The sequence below is a fragment of the Pseudopipra pipra genome, chromosome 12 (assembly GCF_036250125.1).
Source record: "Pseudopipra pipra isolate bDixPip1 chromosome 12, bDixPip1.hap1, whole genome shotgun sequence".
NCBI lineage: Eukaryota > Metazoa > Chordata > Aves > Passeriformes > Pipridae > Pseudopipra > Pseudopipra pipra.
In genome coordinates, this window is record NC_087560.1 from 21,029,042 (window position 1) to 21,044,949 (window position 15,908).

The 15,908-nt window shown below is 56.0% G+C and overlaps 2 protein-coding genes and 1 long non-coding RNA gene across 4 annotated transcripts in view; 2 read left to right on the forward strand and 1 right to left on the reverse strand.

The window, feature by feature from the left end:
- FRMD5 (FERM domain containing 5) overlaps window positions 1–6,669 on the forward strand; it is a 73,697-nt gene extending 67,028 nt beyond the window's left edge. Inside the window, exons 12-15 of one of the 2 annotated variants that reach the window (XM_064669362.1) lie at window positions 336–404; window positions 520–626; window positions 3,772–4,112; window positions 4,292–6,669. In XM_064669362.1, coding sequence (XP_064525432.1) covers window positions 336–404; window positions 520–626; window positions 3,772–4,112; window positions 4,292–4,339 — 565 coding nt within the window. In that variant the 3' untranslated portion in view covers window positions 4,340–6,669. Of the gene's footprint in view, window positions 1–335; window positions 405–519; window positions 627–3,771 lie in introns of both variants that reach the window. The other variant, XM_064669361.1, reaches the window with a different exon arrangement.
- Window positions 1–15,843, forward strand: part of LOC135421112 (uncharacterized) — a 141,846-nt gene extending 126,003 nt beyond the window's left edge. Inside the window, exon 3 of the long non-coding RNA XR_010433866.1 lies at window positions 15,716–15,843. This is a non-coding gene — a long non-coding RNA (uncharacterized LOC135421112). The remainder of the gene's footprint in view (window positions 1–15,715) is intronic.
- On the reverse strand, window positions 7,713–15,618 carry WDR76 (WD repeat domain 76). The gene is made up of 13 exons (XM_064669360.1): window positions 15,513–15,618; window positions 14,895–15,167; window positions 14,231–14,323; window positions 13,762–13,817; window positions 13,114–13,234; window positions 12,302–12,403; window positions 12,172–12,215; window positions 11,922–12,075; window positions 11,571–11,723; window positions 10,046–10,260; window positions 9,461–9,613; window positions 8,612–8,665; window positions 7,713–8,115 (listed from the first exon to the last, which is right to left on the reverse strand). The coding sequence occupies exons 1-13, from the start codon at window positions 15,579–15,581 to the stop codon at window positions 7,860–7,862; spliced, it is 1,743 nt and encodes a 580-aa protein (XP_064525430.1). The 5' UTR covers window positions 15,582–15,618; the 3' UTR covers window positions 7,713–7,859.
- Window positions 15,844–15,908: the final 65 nt, after the last annotated feature.

A 15,908-nucleotide genomic window follows, 5' to 3' on the forward strand; every position in this document is an offset into this window, starting at 1 on the left:
CAGAGCCTTCCTCACTGGCATGGGAGGGCCTGGATGCCTGTGGTGTGTCCCCCAGCTGAGGGGAAGTGATCCCATGGTGTCTGGTATCCGATGCCAGGCCAAGCAACAAAACATGGTGGCAGAGGTGTCAGCTCAGCCTTTCCAGGCTCTTCCATCCCCCTATTCCCGGCAGATATTTCTGCTTTCCCCTGGAGCTGTGGGGAGACCCCCTCCAGGGAGTTGTGTGTGTGGGGAGGGCCCAGGTGGTGCTGGGACACTGGGTGCCATGGGGGGATGTGTTGGCTCACTGGTACCGTGCTCTTGTCCTCACCTCTGCTGTTCTTGACCCTCTGCAGCGGCCGCGTCGCCAAGGAGGTGATGGAGTCCAGCGCCAAGATCAAGAGGGAGCCCCCTGAGATTCACCGGTAAGAGCCCGGCAGCAGCTCCCAGGGGTCGGTACCCAGGGTGGGATCCCAGCAGGAGCACTGCCACGTGCTGACACCGTCCCGGCTCTGACCCCGACCCCGCTGTCGTCCCCAGGGCCGGGCTGGTGCCGAGCCGGAGCTGCCCGTCCATCACGCACGGCCCCCGGCTGAGCAGCGTGCCCCGCACCCGGCGGAGAGCCGTCCACATCTCCATCATGGAAGGTAGGGCACGAGGGGGGCCTGGCCACCACCGGGGCTTGGGAGCGGGGGCACACAGACCTGTGCACACACACACACATGTGCACACACATACACGCGTGCACACACATGTCCAGCTGGGTCTGCAGCCCCGGTGCCTTGTCCTCAGAAAGGCTGGTGTGTCACCAGGCTGGGGCAGGGAGTCTTCTCCCCATCCTGGGACTGAATCGGGGTGGGATGCACTGGAAGAAGGGCTGGCAGAGGGCAAAACACTGGGAGCAGCCCTGGAGCTGCCCCACAGGGCTGGGAGCATCTCTGGGGGCTGTGGCAGTGTCACTGGTGACAGCAGTGTCTGGCTCCTGGTGACACTGGGGTGACACAGTGTGGGGTGGGTGTTGGGGGGCGTGTTGTGGCTGAGGGAAGGTGCACAGAAGTTTGTGAAGATGCAAAGAGATTTGGAAAACAGAGATGCTGATGAGGGACCTGGGATGGCCCAGGAGCAGGGGGGAAGGGAGGGGTGCCCTGCGCCTGGATGGGCTGTGGAGCCAGCCCTGTCCTGGCACAGCCACACCAATCCTGCTCCCGGGCTGTGCACAGGGACAGGGACTGCCTGTCCCAAGGGACAGGATTTAATTCCACTGAGGAATCCCAGGGCTGGCGTCTGTGCCGGTTTTGGGGGTGGAAGCAGGCAGGGTCACCTCTGCCACCCAGTTACATGTGACACCCTCCCCGACGTGCAGTTGCGAAGCAGCCAGAGCATGAAATCGTCTCCCACCATAAATCACCCTGAGCTGGTACCACCCCTTTGCTTTTCCTCACTCTCACTTCTGCTCGGAGCCCAAAATAGCCCTGCCCCCCGGGCCAGCAGCGCCAGTGCCACTCCTAGCAGCCGTGCTGGAGGGCGAGCGGCCGTCCCCGCGCTCCTCCTGTCCCTGTGCCACCATGGTGAAGTGCCTGGTGAAGATTAAAACCAGGGTCAGCGTCCACCTGTGGCTCATCAACCACTGCTGCCGGGGGGTGCGGGTGCGGGTGCTGGCCCTGGGGCCGCGCCTGCTGTCCCGGGCCCTGGGGATCCTGCCGCTGCTGCCCGCTGTGCCCAGCCTCGGCCCCCATGCTCCAAACGGCCCCGGGGACGCCCCTGTGCCAGGTAATGCTGCGCTGCCAGGGCTGGGCTCTTCTGGAGTGTCTCCAGGGCTGTGGTCCCCAGGGTCTCCCGGTGACCACAGCCCCAGGGGCAGGTGGGATGCAGGAATGTCGGATGTGGGATATGTTTGCGGGGAAGTGGGCTGGGGTCTCTGGTGCTCGATGGACCCTGGGTTGTTATTACCACAAAGCAGCTCTGGGGGTGGGGCTGGACCCGCATTTCCCGGGATTCTGCTGTCAGGGCCATGGAAGCAGATGGCAGGAGGGTTTGTGTCTGGGGGGTCAGCACTGCTCTCATTGCAGTGACGAGCAGGGAACCCCCCTCGGTGGGTGTCCCCCTTGCCAGGGAACCCCCTCGGTGGGTGTCCCCCTTGCCAGGGAACCCCCTCGGTGGGTGTCCCCCTTGCCAGGGAACCCCCTCGGTGGGTGTCCCCCTTGCCAGGGAACCCTCTCGGTGGGTGTCCCCCTTGCCAGGGAACCCTCTCGGTGGGTGTCCCCCTTGCCAGGGACGCAGCAGGTGCCATGGGGGATGTTCACATGAGACATGAGAGCACATACCTGTCGGGGTGAGAACGTGTTCGCTCCTCGCCACCCGGGCTGCCCCCGTGCCCGGGTGGCAGTGGTGCTAAGCCAGGCTGAGCCGGGGCAGCCGGGCAGTGTTTACAGAGGAGAGGCTGCAAAGCCCCGGGAATGTGGCCGGGTGGCTCCGGGTGCTTCACCCTCTGCAGGGCCAGGACATAGGGTGACAACACTCCAGGGTGCTTTGGTGCACTGTCCTCCCCGTGGGGACAGGTCCAGCCCCGTCCCCCTCCAGCTGCCAGCAGGGCGACCCTGGGGACCCACTGGTCCCCACCACGATCTTCAGAAACCCTCCCTGGTGCTGGGGATGCTGCGATGGCAGAGCTCCTACCCTGCCTGCCAGAACTGCCAGAAACAAGTCTCACATTTGTGGGGATTCTTGGAATTTGGAGAGGACTTGGAATTTGCGGGGGCGGGAGTTCCTCGGCACAAAGGGCTGTAACTCAGCCCAGTACAGGACTCAGGGTGCACAAGGGGCTGGCACACAGTTCTTCCCATGGCTCCTGCTCCTGTGTGTGGATGTAAAACATTTGGTTTGTGGTGCATCATTAGAGCAGCCTGTGCTGTGGGGGTCTCCTGCACGTGATGGGGGACATCCCCCTGTGCCAGACCAGCACAGCTCTCTCTTTACACACCTCCCATACTGGGGTCTCCCAGTTTCTGCTCTGAGGGGGGCAGGGTCTGTTCCAGGGCTCCCACAACTGCTCAGCTCTGCTGACCATGGCGACTCTGGCTCAGTGTGACCCCTCTGTGCCTCTCTGAGGTGCAGGGGTTTGGTGGGGGAGGGCTGTGCCAGCTAGGGGGTAGATCTGTAAGGGTAAATCCGTATGGATAAATCCCCAAGTTTGGCCCCATGGGCTGCAACAGGCTTGGCTGTGTACAGTGATGCCTCAGGGAGAGCCCAGCTCAGGGCTGGCAGGGACCCACCAGCTGCCCCAGTGTGGCCCCCGGGCTGTGTTTGTGCCCCCCACCCTCCCTGCAGCCCCTGCTGTGCTGACCATGCTCCCCCAGCTCATCCCTGCCCATGTCTGGGTACTGTCAGCAGCTGCCCACGGTGCCCATGGTGCCAGGGGCTGGTGGTGCCAGTGGCAGAGGGGCCCCAAAGGTGCTGCAGCAGCTGCCAGGGGGGCTGTCACCGTCACCTCGGGGCAGCTCCAGCCCGCGGGTGGTTTGTGATGAGCTGCTGACAAGGGGGGGCCCTGCCCTCGGTCCAGGCTCAGGGCCAGCGCTGGCGGTGACGAGCTACGTGGGTGTCGGAGCGTCAGCGCCGCGGTCACGAGCTGTGGCCAAGGGGCTGCGGGGCCCGAGGGACCGACAGACACAGGGAGCACCACCAGCATCCCGGGGACAGCGGGCTGGGGGCGGTGGGGGGGGCTCCCGGCAGCGGGGAGGGCCCCCCCTCCAACCCACTGAGCACCCCCCTCTTCCCCCTTCCCTGTCCCCCCAGGCCTGGAGTCCCTGCGTGACAGCGCCCACTCGACCCCGGTGCGCTCGGCCTCCCACGGCGACGCCTTCGCGGGCCCCGGGCGGGGCCGCGCCGAGAGCAGCGAGCGGGTGGCCGTGATCGCCGACGAGAGCTACAGCCCGGCCGACAGCGTGCTGCCCACGCCCGTGGCCGAGCACAGCCTGGAGCTGATGCTGCTCTCGCGCCAGGCCAACGGGGCCCCGTGCAGCATCGAGGAGGAGAAGGAGTCGGAGGCGGGCACGCCGGCGGCGGAGGCGGAGGTGGGCGAGCTGCGGGCGCTGTGCCCGGGCGCCGGCGGCCTGGGGCCGGCACAGGCCCAACAGGTGAATAAGTTTGTTTTAAGTGTCCTCCGTTTGCTCCTTGTGACAGTTGGACTCCTCTTTGTTTTGCTCCTCCTCCTGATCGTCCTTACTGAGTCCGACCTTGACACTGCCTTTTTCCGTGATATCCGCCAGACCCCCGAGTTCGAGCAGTTCCATTACCAATACTTTTGTCCCCTCAGGCGATGGTTTGCCTGCAAGCTCCGCGCCGTGGTAAGCCTGCTCATTGACACCTGAAGGCAGGAGGCACCAGGGGGGCCTGGGGAGAGACCTGCCGCCGTCCCCGCGTGGGACCCGCCGGGCACACACTAACCCTCCCTTCCCGACCCAGAGCCCGGCGCGGCCCGGGAGGCGGCTTTCCGGGAGGAAGATGAGGGTGGGCGCAGCCCCCGGAGCCTCCTCCTCCCCATGTCCAGCCGCCCGCTCCCACCCCCGGAGCCCGCACAACACCTCCCGTCCCGATCTCACGCGCATGACTTGGGAAGCACCGAGCAGAGAGGAATTCATTGCTCTGCCACCCCCCCGCAGAACCGGGGCTGGCGGTGCCGTTCCGCAGGAGCTTTAGCAATGGTGCTACTGAGGTTTAACTTAACACTCGTGTACTGTCACGGTATTCGATCCGCACTGTGCCCACCGCCACCGCCCTCCACGAACCGCTTGGCAGAGCCCTCCCTGCTGGCCGGAGCCCCCTCCGAGGTGACACACGATGCCGCGATGCTCTCGGGGACGCCCCGGCTCCCCCTCTCCCCACGGCGCAGCGATCGGAGCCCTTGCCCTGCTGCGGACTCGGCCCTTTGCCACTTTTTTAAGCCTTGAAGCGTCGGTGCTCCCGAGGGCAGGGGAGCACAGGCAGCCAGGGAACGCCGGGCACGCGCAGCCAAGCCTGGCACGGAGCTGTAGTGACTGTCAGATTTATTGGGAAGACCTTTACCCTCCGCCAGTTGTACCTGTTTTGTAAAAAAACCAAGAAAAAAGAACAAAAAAAAGAAAAAGAGACGTTTCAAGGTCTATTTTAACAAGGAAATGCTATTTTGTTATGGAATCTAATCCAGTCTTTTTTTACTTTATGGATGGGGTGACCGTGGGTGCCGGTACCGAGTTGTTCCCAGTGAGCAAATGGTTGAGGAGCAAACGCTTCCATAGGACAGGAGCCCAACACCAGCCGAGCCCTGCTGGGTTTGGGACAGAGAAGGAGCTCTGGGTTTTGGACTCTCCTGAAGAGGACAGAAGTTCAGGCACGCAGGTGACACTGGAGAAGCCAACGGACGACACCATTAGCCCCAACTGTTCTTAAGCAAAAGTCAATAAACCCGACTCATCGTGCTGGTGACAACCCCCAGGACCAGTGATCACCGGGAGCAGCAGCCCATCCATGGGGAGCAATAACAGCCAGTTCTGGTAAGGTTTGGGTGAGAAGCTGAACATATTAGCAAAAAAAGAGAAGGTGAAAACCGTTGAGCAAGTTTAATTTCATCTCAGGGAGAGATTTTCCATAAGCTGGGGCCATAACTGCAGTTTTACAAAGCCTGATGTCCGTGTTGTCTGTGAGCATCCACCACCCACCGCTGAGCGGGACGGTGGCGTTGGGCCAGACCGGGATCGTTGTCACTGCAATAAGGGGAGAGGTCCCGTTTATCGACGTCTGTCGGGGGCACAGACCCCACCCAGGCCACGGCCACGGCCGCCCGCTCACAGCACGAGACCCGAGGAGGGCCTGGGCCCAGCCCCGGCTCCGGAGCAGGCAGGAGCCCTCCAGGAAGGCTCCAGGAGCCCTCCGGGAAGGCTCCAGGAGGCGGAGGAGTGATTTTTTTTTACATGATATTCCTGTTTTATGCAACATAGCAAAATTAACTCTTAGTGTAGTGTTCCTACCTCAGCCCATAGCGCTGGTGTTTCTATGCAGTTGTGCTCCTCCCGATGCTGACATTTTTCACCCTGGGTTAGCGCTGCAGTGTCGTCCTTCCTCCTCCTCCTCCTCCTCCTCCTCCTTCTCCTCGTCCTCCTCACTGCGATGTTCTGTGTGATGTGTGACAGCACAGCTCCATCCCATGCTCCATCCTCTTCGGACACATCCTCCGAGTCCCCTCCTGGGACCTTCCACCTGGCTTTCCTTGGATAATGCTCCGTCCCAGCCCCAGGTCACCTCTGCCGTTGTCACCCAGCGTTTTACTTCAAAACCACGAGAACTGGTGATTTTCTGTTGTACGTTTTCCTGTCCATCCCAGATTCCATCACGTGTTTCAGGCCCTGTTAGTTTTACCCGTCTTTCTATCAAAATGTTGTTTCTGTAGGTTCTGAGATCAGAAACCCATCAATCTTGTCCTAGCATACTGCATCTTTCAGCAGTAGACAGTAAAATACCTGAAAATGTGAATTTCTTAGTTTTCATAAAGAAGAAAATCTAGAGATTAACCTTTCATGTGCCAAATACTGTAAGTTACATCCTTTTTTCCTTTGAAATGTACCTTTTTCTACATATCCAATACCTTAGTTAGCATAAAATCATTGGTGCCATGAAAAGTATTTTTAAATTTAAATAAATATTTAAATATCATGAAAAGTAGAGTCGGGGTGAGCTTTGTTCAGTATTTCTGGTGCTGGTACTGATTTTTTTCTTTGAATGAAAACTCAGCTTAAAATGTGATGAATTTGGTCTTTTAGCAGTGAGGAGCAGGCTCAGGCCACAGGGAGCAAGTGTTGCTGCAGGTGAGTCCCTCACACATCCCTGCACTGTTTGGACACAATTTTTACAAATGCACCTGGAATTTTGGGCCCCTCATGACAAGAAAGACATGGAACATGCCCTGAGAAGGAAACAGAGCTGGGGAAGGGGCTGGAGCAGCAGGAGCAGCAGGAGGGAGCTGGGAGGGCTCAGCCTGGAGAAAAGGAGGCTCAGGGGGGACCTTCTGGCTCTGCAACCCCCTGACAGGAGGGGGGAGCCGTGGGGGGGGGGATCGGGCTCTGCTCCCAGGGAACAAGGGACAGGAGGAGAGGGAACGGCCTCCAGCTGTGCCAAGAAGCTTTAGGTTTGGTACTGGGAAAATTCCTTCCTGGAAAGGGTTGTGCAGCCCTGGCACAGCTGCCCAGGGCAGTGGTGGAATCCCCATCCCTGGGTGGATTTAACAGACACATGGATGTAGCCCTTGGGGACGTGGGTTAGTGTGGCCTTGGCAGTGCTGGGGGACTCACTGGATGATGCCAGAGCTATTTTGGTTGGATACAGCACAGCCTGTAAGGGGCCCGTGGGTGCAGAGGCTCCATCCCACAGAGCTGCCCTGGCTCCAGTGCCCTGTGGCAGCAGCTCACACCGAGAGCTCCCTCCAGCCCCAGCAAGGATTTGATTACACCCCAGACAGCTCAAGGCACAAATGCTGCTGAACACACGTGGACACTGAACCCTTCAGAGCTGATGGACAGAGCACACCAGCGCTCCAGCTTCCCTCATGGAAATCATTAAGAAGTTTCTCACCCATGCTGCAAGTGCTGATCCCATGCTTTTTCTTTTTTTCTTTTTAAACTACTTTGTCACTGGGGAAAAAGATCAGTTTTGGTACAAATGTCCCAGCAGGATTTATTTCCACAGAAGACACGAATGCCCAAAGGTAGTTTAAAGGATTTATTTATTTATTTATTTATTTAAAGGCTTTTAAAACACAATTCTGTCCTGAGAAATAACAGTCAGCTTTGGAACTGCTTGAATAGACCAAGTTAATGCAAAAAGGGAAAAACTGTGCATCTGAGGCCCCACTTCTATTCTTTGAAAACGTGGAGGCGGCCGCTGGAGTTCCCCCCCACCAGGACGTTCTGGCTGGGGTGCACGACGTTGATGGAGCACACGGAGGTGAGCCACTCTGCGCTGCAGAAGGAGTGCAGCAACTTGCCGGTGTCCTGGAAGACACTGATCCGCCTGGGCTGTGCCATGGTGCCCACCAGGAAGCAGTGCTCCTGCTTGGGGTCCCAGATGGCCCTGAAGCGGGTCAGCCAGCGCCCCGTGTTACAGTTGTGTCTGCAGGGGAAGGAAAAGGGAGAGAAACGTTCCTCCCAGTGAACCCACGATTCTGAATCGTCCTTTATGTCCTATCTGCTCCTGCATCTTCTAAACCCTCAGCACTTGCACTGGACAGATCATCCTGCTCAGATCCCTGCAGTGGATCCCTGTCCTGGGATGGGTAGGATGGGACAAGAATCCCAGGAAGGGCTGGGTTGGAAGTGACCATGAAGTTCATCTCACTTCACCCCCTGCCATGGGCAGGGACACCTTCCCCTAGCCCAGGTTGCTCCAAGCTCCATCCACCCTGGCCTTGGACACTTCCAGGGATCCAGGGGCAGCCACAGCTTCTCTGGGCAACCTGTGCCAGGGCCTCCCCACCCTCACAGTGAAGGATTTCTTCCCAATACCCCACCTAACCCTGCCCTCTGGCAGTGGGAAGCCATTCCCTGTGTCCTGTCCCTCCAGGCCCGCAGGGAGTGGCCACACCTCGGCCCAGGTGTGCTCTGCTCACCTGATGGAGCTCAGGGCTGTGATGGTCGATGACAAGGATGTGGTGTCGTAGACCCTGGAACACAACAGCACTTAATACAATGTACATATGCCAAAAAGACAGGAGCAGCTCCAGCCAGACCACCTGGGAGCAGCACAGACACCCAGCTGGGACACGGGCACCAACATCCCAACTGGAATTACTGGATGTGCTTTGTGAATTGGATTTGCTTTCAGCTGGAACTGCAGCCCTACCCTTTCTGAGAGCTGCTGGAGGAGAGGCTGGATAGGCCAAACCCAGCATCCCACCCACTCCTTCACCTCCATGAACTTGGGATCCCACCCCCCAGGGCAAAAACGCTGCCGAGGTCAAACCAAATCAGGCAGTTATCTAAATTATGGCCACAAAACCACAAATGAGAAACAAAAAACTCCAATACAAGCAACTCACAGCAGCTTAAATTATTAAACGGTAGGCTACTTACAAAAGAGCTGATATTATCATCATTTCAAGTGCCAGCAGCTAAAAATAAACTTCTGAGCACTTTGTGTTCATGTTCATAAGGCAAGTTTTGGCTGGCTTTTGCTTGGTTGGTTTCATGGTTTTGGTTTGGGGGTTTTTTGGTTATTTTTTAAAGATTAACAGTACCTGTGTATTTCACTTCTCCCTGTTAAACATCCTTCAGAAAAATGAGAATTAGGAAAAAAAACCCAACCAAACAAAAAAAATAATTAAAAAGTACATTAAAAATGTTAATGCAAATAAACCTTTGACAGAAAGTTCTCAGTGACAGGTAACACAGAGAGGTAATAATAATAATGGTGATGAAGCTGGTATTTCCCATGAAGGTTCTTCCCTGCAGAGCCTTACCTCAGCTTGTCATCAGCACACACCGTCACCACCCTGCTCCCAGTGAGAGGTGAGAAATAGGCCGAGGCCACACTCTTGGTGTGCCCTGTGAGGGAGCTCACGGGCTGGTTCCCCCTGGGCTTCAGGTACCGCACGTCGAAAACACAAACGTCCCTGCAACAGGTGCCACACAAGGGAACACTTCACAGCCTCCACCCACCAAAACAGCTCCAGAGCCACAGCAGCCTGGGTAGGAGCTGGTTCAGAGTTTCCATATTCACTCAAACAGTGGCTCCAAGGGATTTGGGGAGCACCAAAACCAGCCCAACCAGCCCCTCATTAAAGTCCCTCTGTCTGCCAAAGCCCACCAAGGCCCATCTGTCCCCATTTCCAAAAGGTGAAGGAAAGTCAAAGCAAATCCCATTTTAAATCCTGCTAAGGACTGAAAACTTGTTTTCTAAAAAGATCGAGACAGCTTTGAGGATACACTGAGTCTGACAAACTGCTCATCCCCAGCTCTCCTGCCCTCCTGCACCCTCCAGAGCCCACCCCGGAGCCCAGGCAGACAGACCACTGGAAACAGAATAACCAACTTGAGCTACGTACACTAAGCCAGCAGCCAGGAAATACTGTTTGTTCACGGGGTGCACGTGGACTGTCCGTGTCTTCTTGAAGCCAATGTCTGCAGAGAGCTCCGCCGACGTCCCCGGCGTCCGTCTGTCCACCACAGCCACGGCCCCATCCCAGTGTCCCACGATGGCAGTGGAGGCACTGTCTTCCAGGAAGTCGAAGGAAGAGAATTTTTCCTCACTCCTGCAGATCTGAGCACAGGGAAGGTCAAATGGTACCAGAACTGTACAACAAAACACACTGAGTTGTCCCTAACACCCAAACTCTCCCTGGGCTTTGGGTTTCATCCTTGCCCTCTTACATTCACTAAAAATGCTGCTGAAGCCTGTGTAATGTGACAGCTCCAGCCTCACCCAGCCACGCAGGTAACCCTTCCATGAAACAGGGATGCGTTCCAAGGGGAAATAATTAGGAGCTAATTAACCATGCAAAGCAGGCTGGCAACAGCACACTCCAAATCTGCTGTTAGAGCTCCTACAAGGCACTGTCACCTCTGTGTTCCAGCAATCAAAGGGCTGTTGGCTTTGAGCACACACTGAGAGAGGATTAAGGATACTCTTCCCTTCTCCAGTGCTGCAGAAAGCTTTAATCAGGTGCAGAAATGTGAACTTGGCTCCCTATAATTAGGGAAATCAGCATCAGGATGCCACCCCATGCTATCCCCTGGGGATATCCCCCTGCTCTCAGAGCAGCAATCAGAACAAGCACAGTGGTGCTGCAGGAACACTCCGTGGCTCAGCTCTCTGGGTGTACAGCTGTGCTCGTTCCACCAGCACTGATGCTCCCACAGGTATCACAAGGCCAGGTAACCTGGCATAAGGTAAACTGAGCAGGTTTTTCTTCCCCGACCTCTCAAGATATCATCTTGCAAGCATTTCCCTCCAATAACGACCCCCTGGACCTTCCTGCCCAAGCACCTGCCTGCCTGCAGCCCTGCTGAAATCACGGTGCCTGGAAGGGCTGGGGCAAAAAAAAGCTTTAAGCTGTAGTAGGTTGTTCCCTTCCCAGCACTGGAGCTGATCAATGCAGCTGTGCCTGTCAGAACCCAGCACACTCTGCTCCAGGGAAGCTGTGGAGACAGACACAGCATTCTGTCTCCTGAAGGCTGAGAAAAGCAAAGGCAGCTCGTGGTTTATGTTGTTTTACAAAGCTCTTGTGGGTCGTTTGTTTGTAGGACTCAGTTCTCCCAATCACTCTGTCACTGTTTAAAGGCAATGCCTTGAGACACACATTGCTAAGTATGGGAAGAGGAAATTAAACTCAATAATTGCAGCCCTCTGCAGGAAGGAAGTTGGGAGAACCTGGGCTGTTACTGGGTTTTGGTGAGTAGGAAACATCTCCCTATTTTTGTGATGTTAATTAAAGGTTAATTCACGTGTCCTTGTGGAAACAGAACTTTGAGCTTTCTTGCTAATAAAAAGACCAAATAACTTGTTACAAGCAGACTAAACCTTCACAGCAGTGCCCTGGAGAGATCTCCGAGGAGGCAGCACTCACTCACCTCGTCAAAGACAGCCCTGGTGACATCGCCACAGCGCAGACTGTCAGTGCTGAGGGACAGCAAGTGAGCAGGGTTGCAGGGAGAGAAGTGCATGCAGCTGATCTGGAGATTGTGGGGGGTGAAGATGTGGGCTCCTTCCTCAGACCCGCAGCTCTGCAAAACAACAGACGTTCCACAGAACCGGGTGTCGTTATTTCCATTAGTTACTGAGCTTTGAAAGTAAAGTCTCTGGGTTTTGGATGTTTTTGGGAGGAGGCAGAGGGTGCTGGATGTGCCACACCAGGCTGTGCCCCACCTGCACCCAACCTGTACCACACACCTGTGCAGGTGAGGAGCACACCAACCACTCACCACATTCCAGAGGCCAAGGTGCCCCCACTTGTCTCCAGCTGCCACGAGGATGGTGCTTTCGGAAGGGTGGATGGCCATGGAACACACTCGGGATTTCACCACCTTCCTGACGTTCTCCTCGCTCAGCACCATGCTGCTCAGGCTCTCCTGGTACCTGGAACACCACAGTCACCAAAGATCACCAAAATGCTAATTAGAGAAGGAAGGGGAAGTGGACAAGGCCAGGTTTTAGGTGCTGCTCCCACGTTACCTCTCTATGTCAGGTGTGCGTCTGTCGGCATCACCCGCTTTCAGCTACAGACACAAAGGAGATACTGATTAGAATCAGAGCCCAAGCTAAATGATTTTATCCAAAAGTAACTCATTATAACTAATAATACCTCACTTATCCTCAGCCATGTGTTCAGTAAAGCCTCTGTCCATTTACTGTCCTCTGCCTGATCCTCTGGAATCATGGGCACAGGTCCCTCTGGAACCTGCGGCTGAGGTGACATTGGCAATTTTTGTAACTCAAACAAACTAAAACCACAAACAGGATGAATAGGTACTTTCCCCCCACCAGACATTCTAAGAACATATCTAAAAAAAACCAAACAGGAAATAAACAGTAAAAAGAAAAACCTTATTAAAAAGATAAAGAGAATGTCACTGAGCACAGAAAAACTGCCTCCCTGGGTTTTTTGCTTTCCTGGTACTCCATCAAGACCTGTATTACAGATTCAACTCTATTCTACAGCTCCATGGAAGACTTAAATTCCCATCTCTCAGAGCAACATAAATTTTACTTGTTGCTCTGTCACTGCTTCAAAAGGCGTAAACATTTCAAAGGAAAATAAACCAGATCAAAAGCTACAACGAAATAAAAACCAGAGCAATAAACCTTAGAGTTTAAGGCTGTTCAACTCCATGGGCTGTCGATGTGGAATGTTTTACCTCAGGACCCTTCTGTGCATCCCAAACTGCACTGTGTCACCTGCCTGAGGCCCAGGGCATTGCCTGGCTTGTGGCAATTGTGGAGAGGCCCTGGAGTGTGACAGAACTGACCCTTCACTGCTGTCCCCGTGTCACACCTCCCAGACGCCTCAGGGCTTACAAGCCCAGCCAAGCCCAGTGCCACCAGCCAGCGTCAGCAGCACTGGTTTCATAGAGCTGCTGTGCACACACACACATCCTCCAGCCCTTCCCATCTCACATATTCCTCTGCTCCTGGCTGGGCAGGTGTCTCTGCTGCAGGAACTGCCGACGGCTCCACCCTCAGCAGGCGCATGGAGCGTCGCCGGGCTGTGTCATCCTCCACCTTTTTGGGCTTGGGTCTGGAACAATGAAAACACTCAGATACACAACATGAGTCCCTGCATTTAGGGACAGGCTCAAGGGTACAGCTGGGACACAGACTGACACCCAGCCCCTGCAGGAGGGATGTGGTTCCTTTTCCCCTCAGTGGCAGTGAGGAACACCACCACAAGCACCTTGCAATGCACACACGTCCTGCACCTCTATTTTCCTACACATCCCTTTATTTTCTAACACATCCCCCCACTGTCACTTCCCTTCCAGCCCTCCTCATTTATTATCCATCCTGTCACCCACCCACTGAGCCATCCTTTCCCACCTTCTCCCATCATACAGATTATTCTTTATTTGGGCTTCAGCTCATTTTCTGCTTGGCCTGGCATTGGTTTGGCACTGCCAAATGTCTTTTCTTCTGCACTAACTGGTTACCCTCTCCCTTATACCTTGTTCTTCCCCTCTCTTTTTTTTTCCCCACACCTTTTTCCAACATTGGTTTTCATCCCACAAAAAGGGATCAGGGATATAAATTCATCTACTATTATTTTACCTTTTGGTGCCATGTGGTTGTCTTTTGGTTGCAATTTGGTTAAGTCTTGCAGCTGACTTAAAGAGAAAAAAAAAGATTTATATATATATATATATATATAACAATCATAAAGGATTAACCTGCATAAAACAGAATTATTTCAAGGCTGCAATGAACCCTATTGCAATTATTTATAATAAGAAGAAAGAGAGAAACTGTGGCTGTCCCATTCCTGGAGGTGTCCAAGGCCAGGCTGGACGGGGCTTGGAGCAACCTGGGCTAGTGGAAGGTGTTCCTGCCCATGGCAGGGGGTGGGATGAGATGGGCTTTAAGGTCCCTTCCAACCAAACCATTCCAGGATTCTGTGATTTTCATGGGTTTGCTCACACACCTACCCCCGTGAGGGAAGGGTTTCACACCAGGAGGGATGACAGTGTAATTATGAACATTTAGAAAGTGCACTTTGGTGCTATTTAGACTCTATACAAACCTCATGCAGCTTTAGAGCAGCAAAGAATTTAGCATTTTCTGTAATGTTCTTTAGTCTTTTCCTTTCATAAGCTGATAGGTGAGAGTGTCCATCCTACAGAAAGAAAAGCCAGTTACCCTCCATTGTACAGTTATGTGGTTGCAAGAGAGGTCCTAGGCTCTGAGTCTCTGAACTGATAATTAAAGTAGTTTGATATATTTGTAACAAACATAAAACCATACAAACTGAGGTGATTGCATATTGACACCAAAACCTGTCCACACAGGTACAGCTTGCTTTACAAGACTTATTCTGGCATTAAAACAGTTCATCAAAATTTTGCTAGAATGAAAACAATAATGAAGAGACTCAATAAAGAACTTAAAACTTCAGTCTTACAGCAAACACTGAGAATAAATGGAATTCAGTCTTAGATCATTTTTGTCTCTCATAGGGAAGGTGGACTCAACGAGTTGAAATAGTAAGCTTAATGTCTTTTTTATACAGCAGTGCCCAAAACTATATACTCTGAGCATTTTGTGCGTCCCTCAGACATTGTGAAAGGGTAAAATGAACGGGTACACTGCCAGCCAGAGGCTAAAAACGGGGGAAAAATTACATACAGAGAAAAAACACTTACGAATTTTACTTCTATAAAGATAAGAACCGGGGGCGAGGCACTCACCGGGGCCGCGTCTCCGCCGTCGCTGCCGTCGCTGTCCGCATCCCACAGCCCGCCGTGGCCGCGGGCCGCCGGGCTGGGCCCGGGTGGGGACCCGGGCGGGGACCCGGGCGGGGATCCGGGCGGGGCCGGGGGTCCCGCGGGCTCCAGGCGCAGCCTCTTGGCGGCCGGGGCGCTGGGCAGGCGGGCGGGGGGCAGCGGCGTCAGCAGCACCCGCAGCTGCAGCACCGGGGCCGCGCTCGGCGGGGGCTCGGCCGGGCCCGCCGGGGGGGACTCCTGAGAGGGCGGGAGGGACGGGGCTGGGCGGGGACCGCGGCACGGCCGGGCACCGAGCCCCGACCGCCCGGGCCCTCTCCTGACAGCCCGAGTGCCCCCGGCTCCCCTCTCCTGCCAGACCCGGGTGGCCCCCGGTCCCCTCTCCTCACGCTCCCCGTCCCCACCCCGGTCCCGCCGGGTCACCTCCCCTCACAACCGCGGTGCTCCCGGCTCCTCAGTTCTCACACCCCGGCCCCTCCTGCGGTCCCCGGTCCCCTCGGGTCCCTTTCCCTCGCAGCCCCGGTGGCTCCCGGCCCCTGTCCTCACACCGCCGGGCCCTCCCCTCGCAGCCCCCGCCGCCCGGACCTGCAGGCGCTGGCGGGTGTCCGGTGCCCGCTCCTCGGGCTCCCGCGGCGCGGGCTGGGGCAGCGCCATGGCGGGCACGGGGCGGAGCGGCCGCTTCCCGCCCGCACAGGGGCGGCCCGGGCGGGTCCCGCCCTCAGCACCGCCCGGGGCAGGGCAGGCCCGGCACGGCTGGGGGGGACTGGGGAGGAATTCCTCCCTGGGAGGGTGGGCAGGCCCTGGCACAGGCTGCCCAGAGAAGCTGTGGCTGCCCCTGGATCCCTGGAAGTGTCCAAGGCCAGGTTGGACGGGGCTTGGAGCAACCTGGGCTGGTGGAAGGTGTCCCTGCCCATGGCAGGGGTGGGACCGGATGGGCTCTAAGGTCCCATAACACAAATCAGTCTGGGATTCTGTGATTCT

What these genes read in the sequence shown, in the direction of transcription:
- WDR76 (XM_064669360.1), bottom strand. Translation starts at nt 15,581, where the DNA reads ATGGCGCTGCCCCAGCCCGCGCCGCGGGAGCCCGAGGAGCGGGCACCG. An exon ending in ACGGCGGAGACGCGGCCCCG is followed by an intron (nt 14,324 to 14,894) that starts GTGAGTGCCTCG and finishes TTCTTTCTGTAG; the next exon opens with GATGGACACTCTCACCTATC. An exon ending in ACAGCCCTGAGCTCCATCAG is followed by an intron (nt 8,116 to 8,611) that starts GTGAGCAGAGCA and finishes CTTCCCCTGCAG; the next exon opens with ACACAACTGTAACACGGGGC.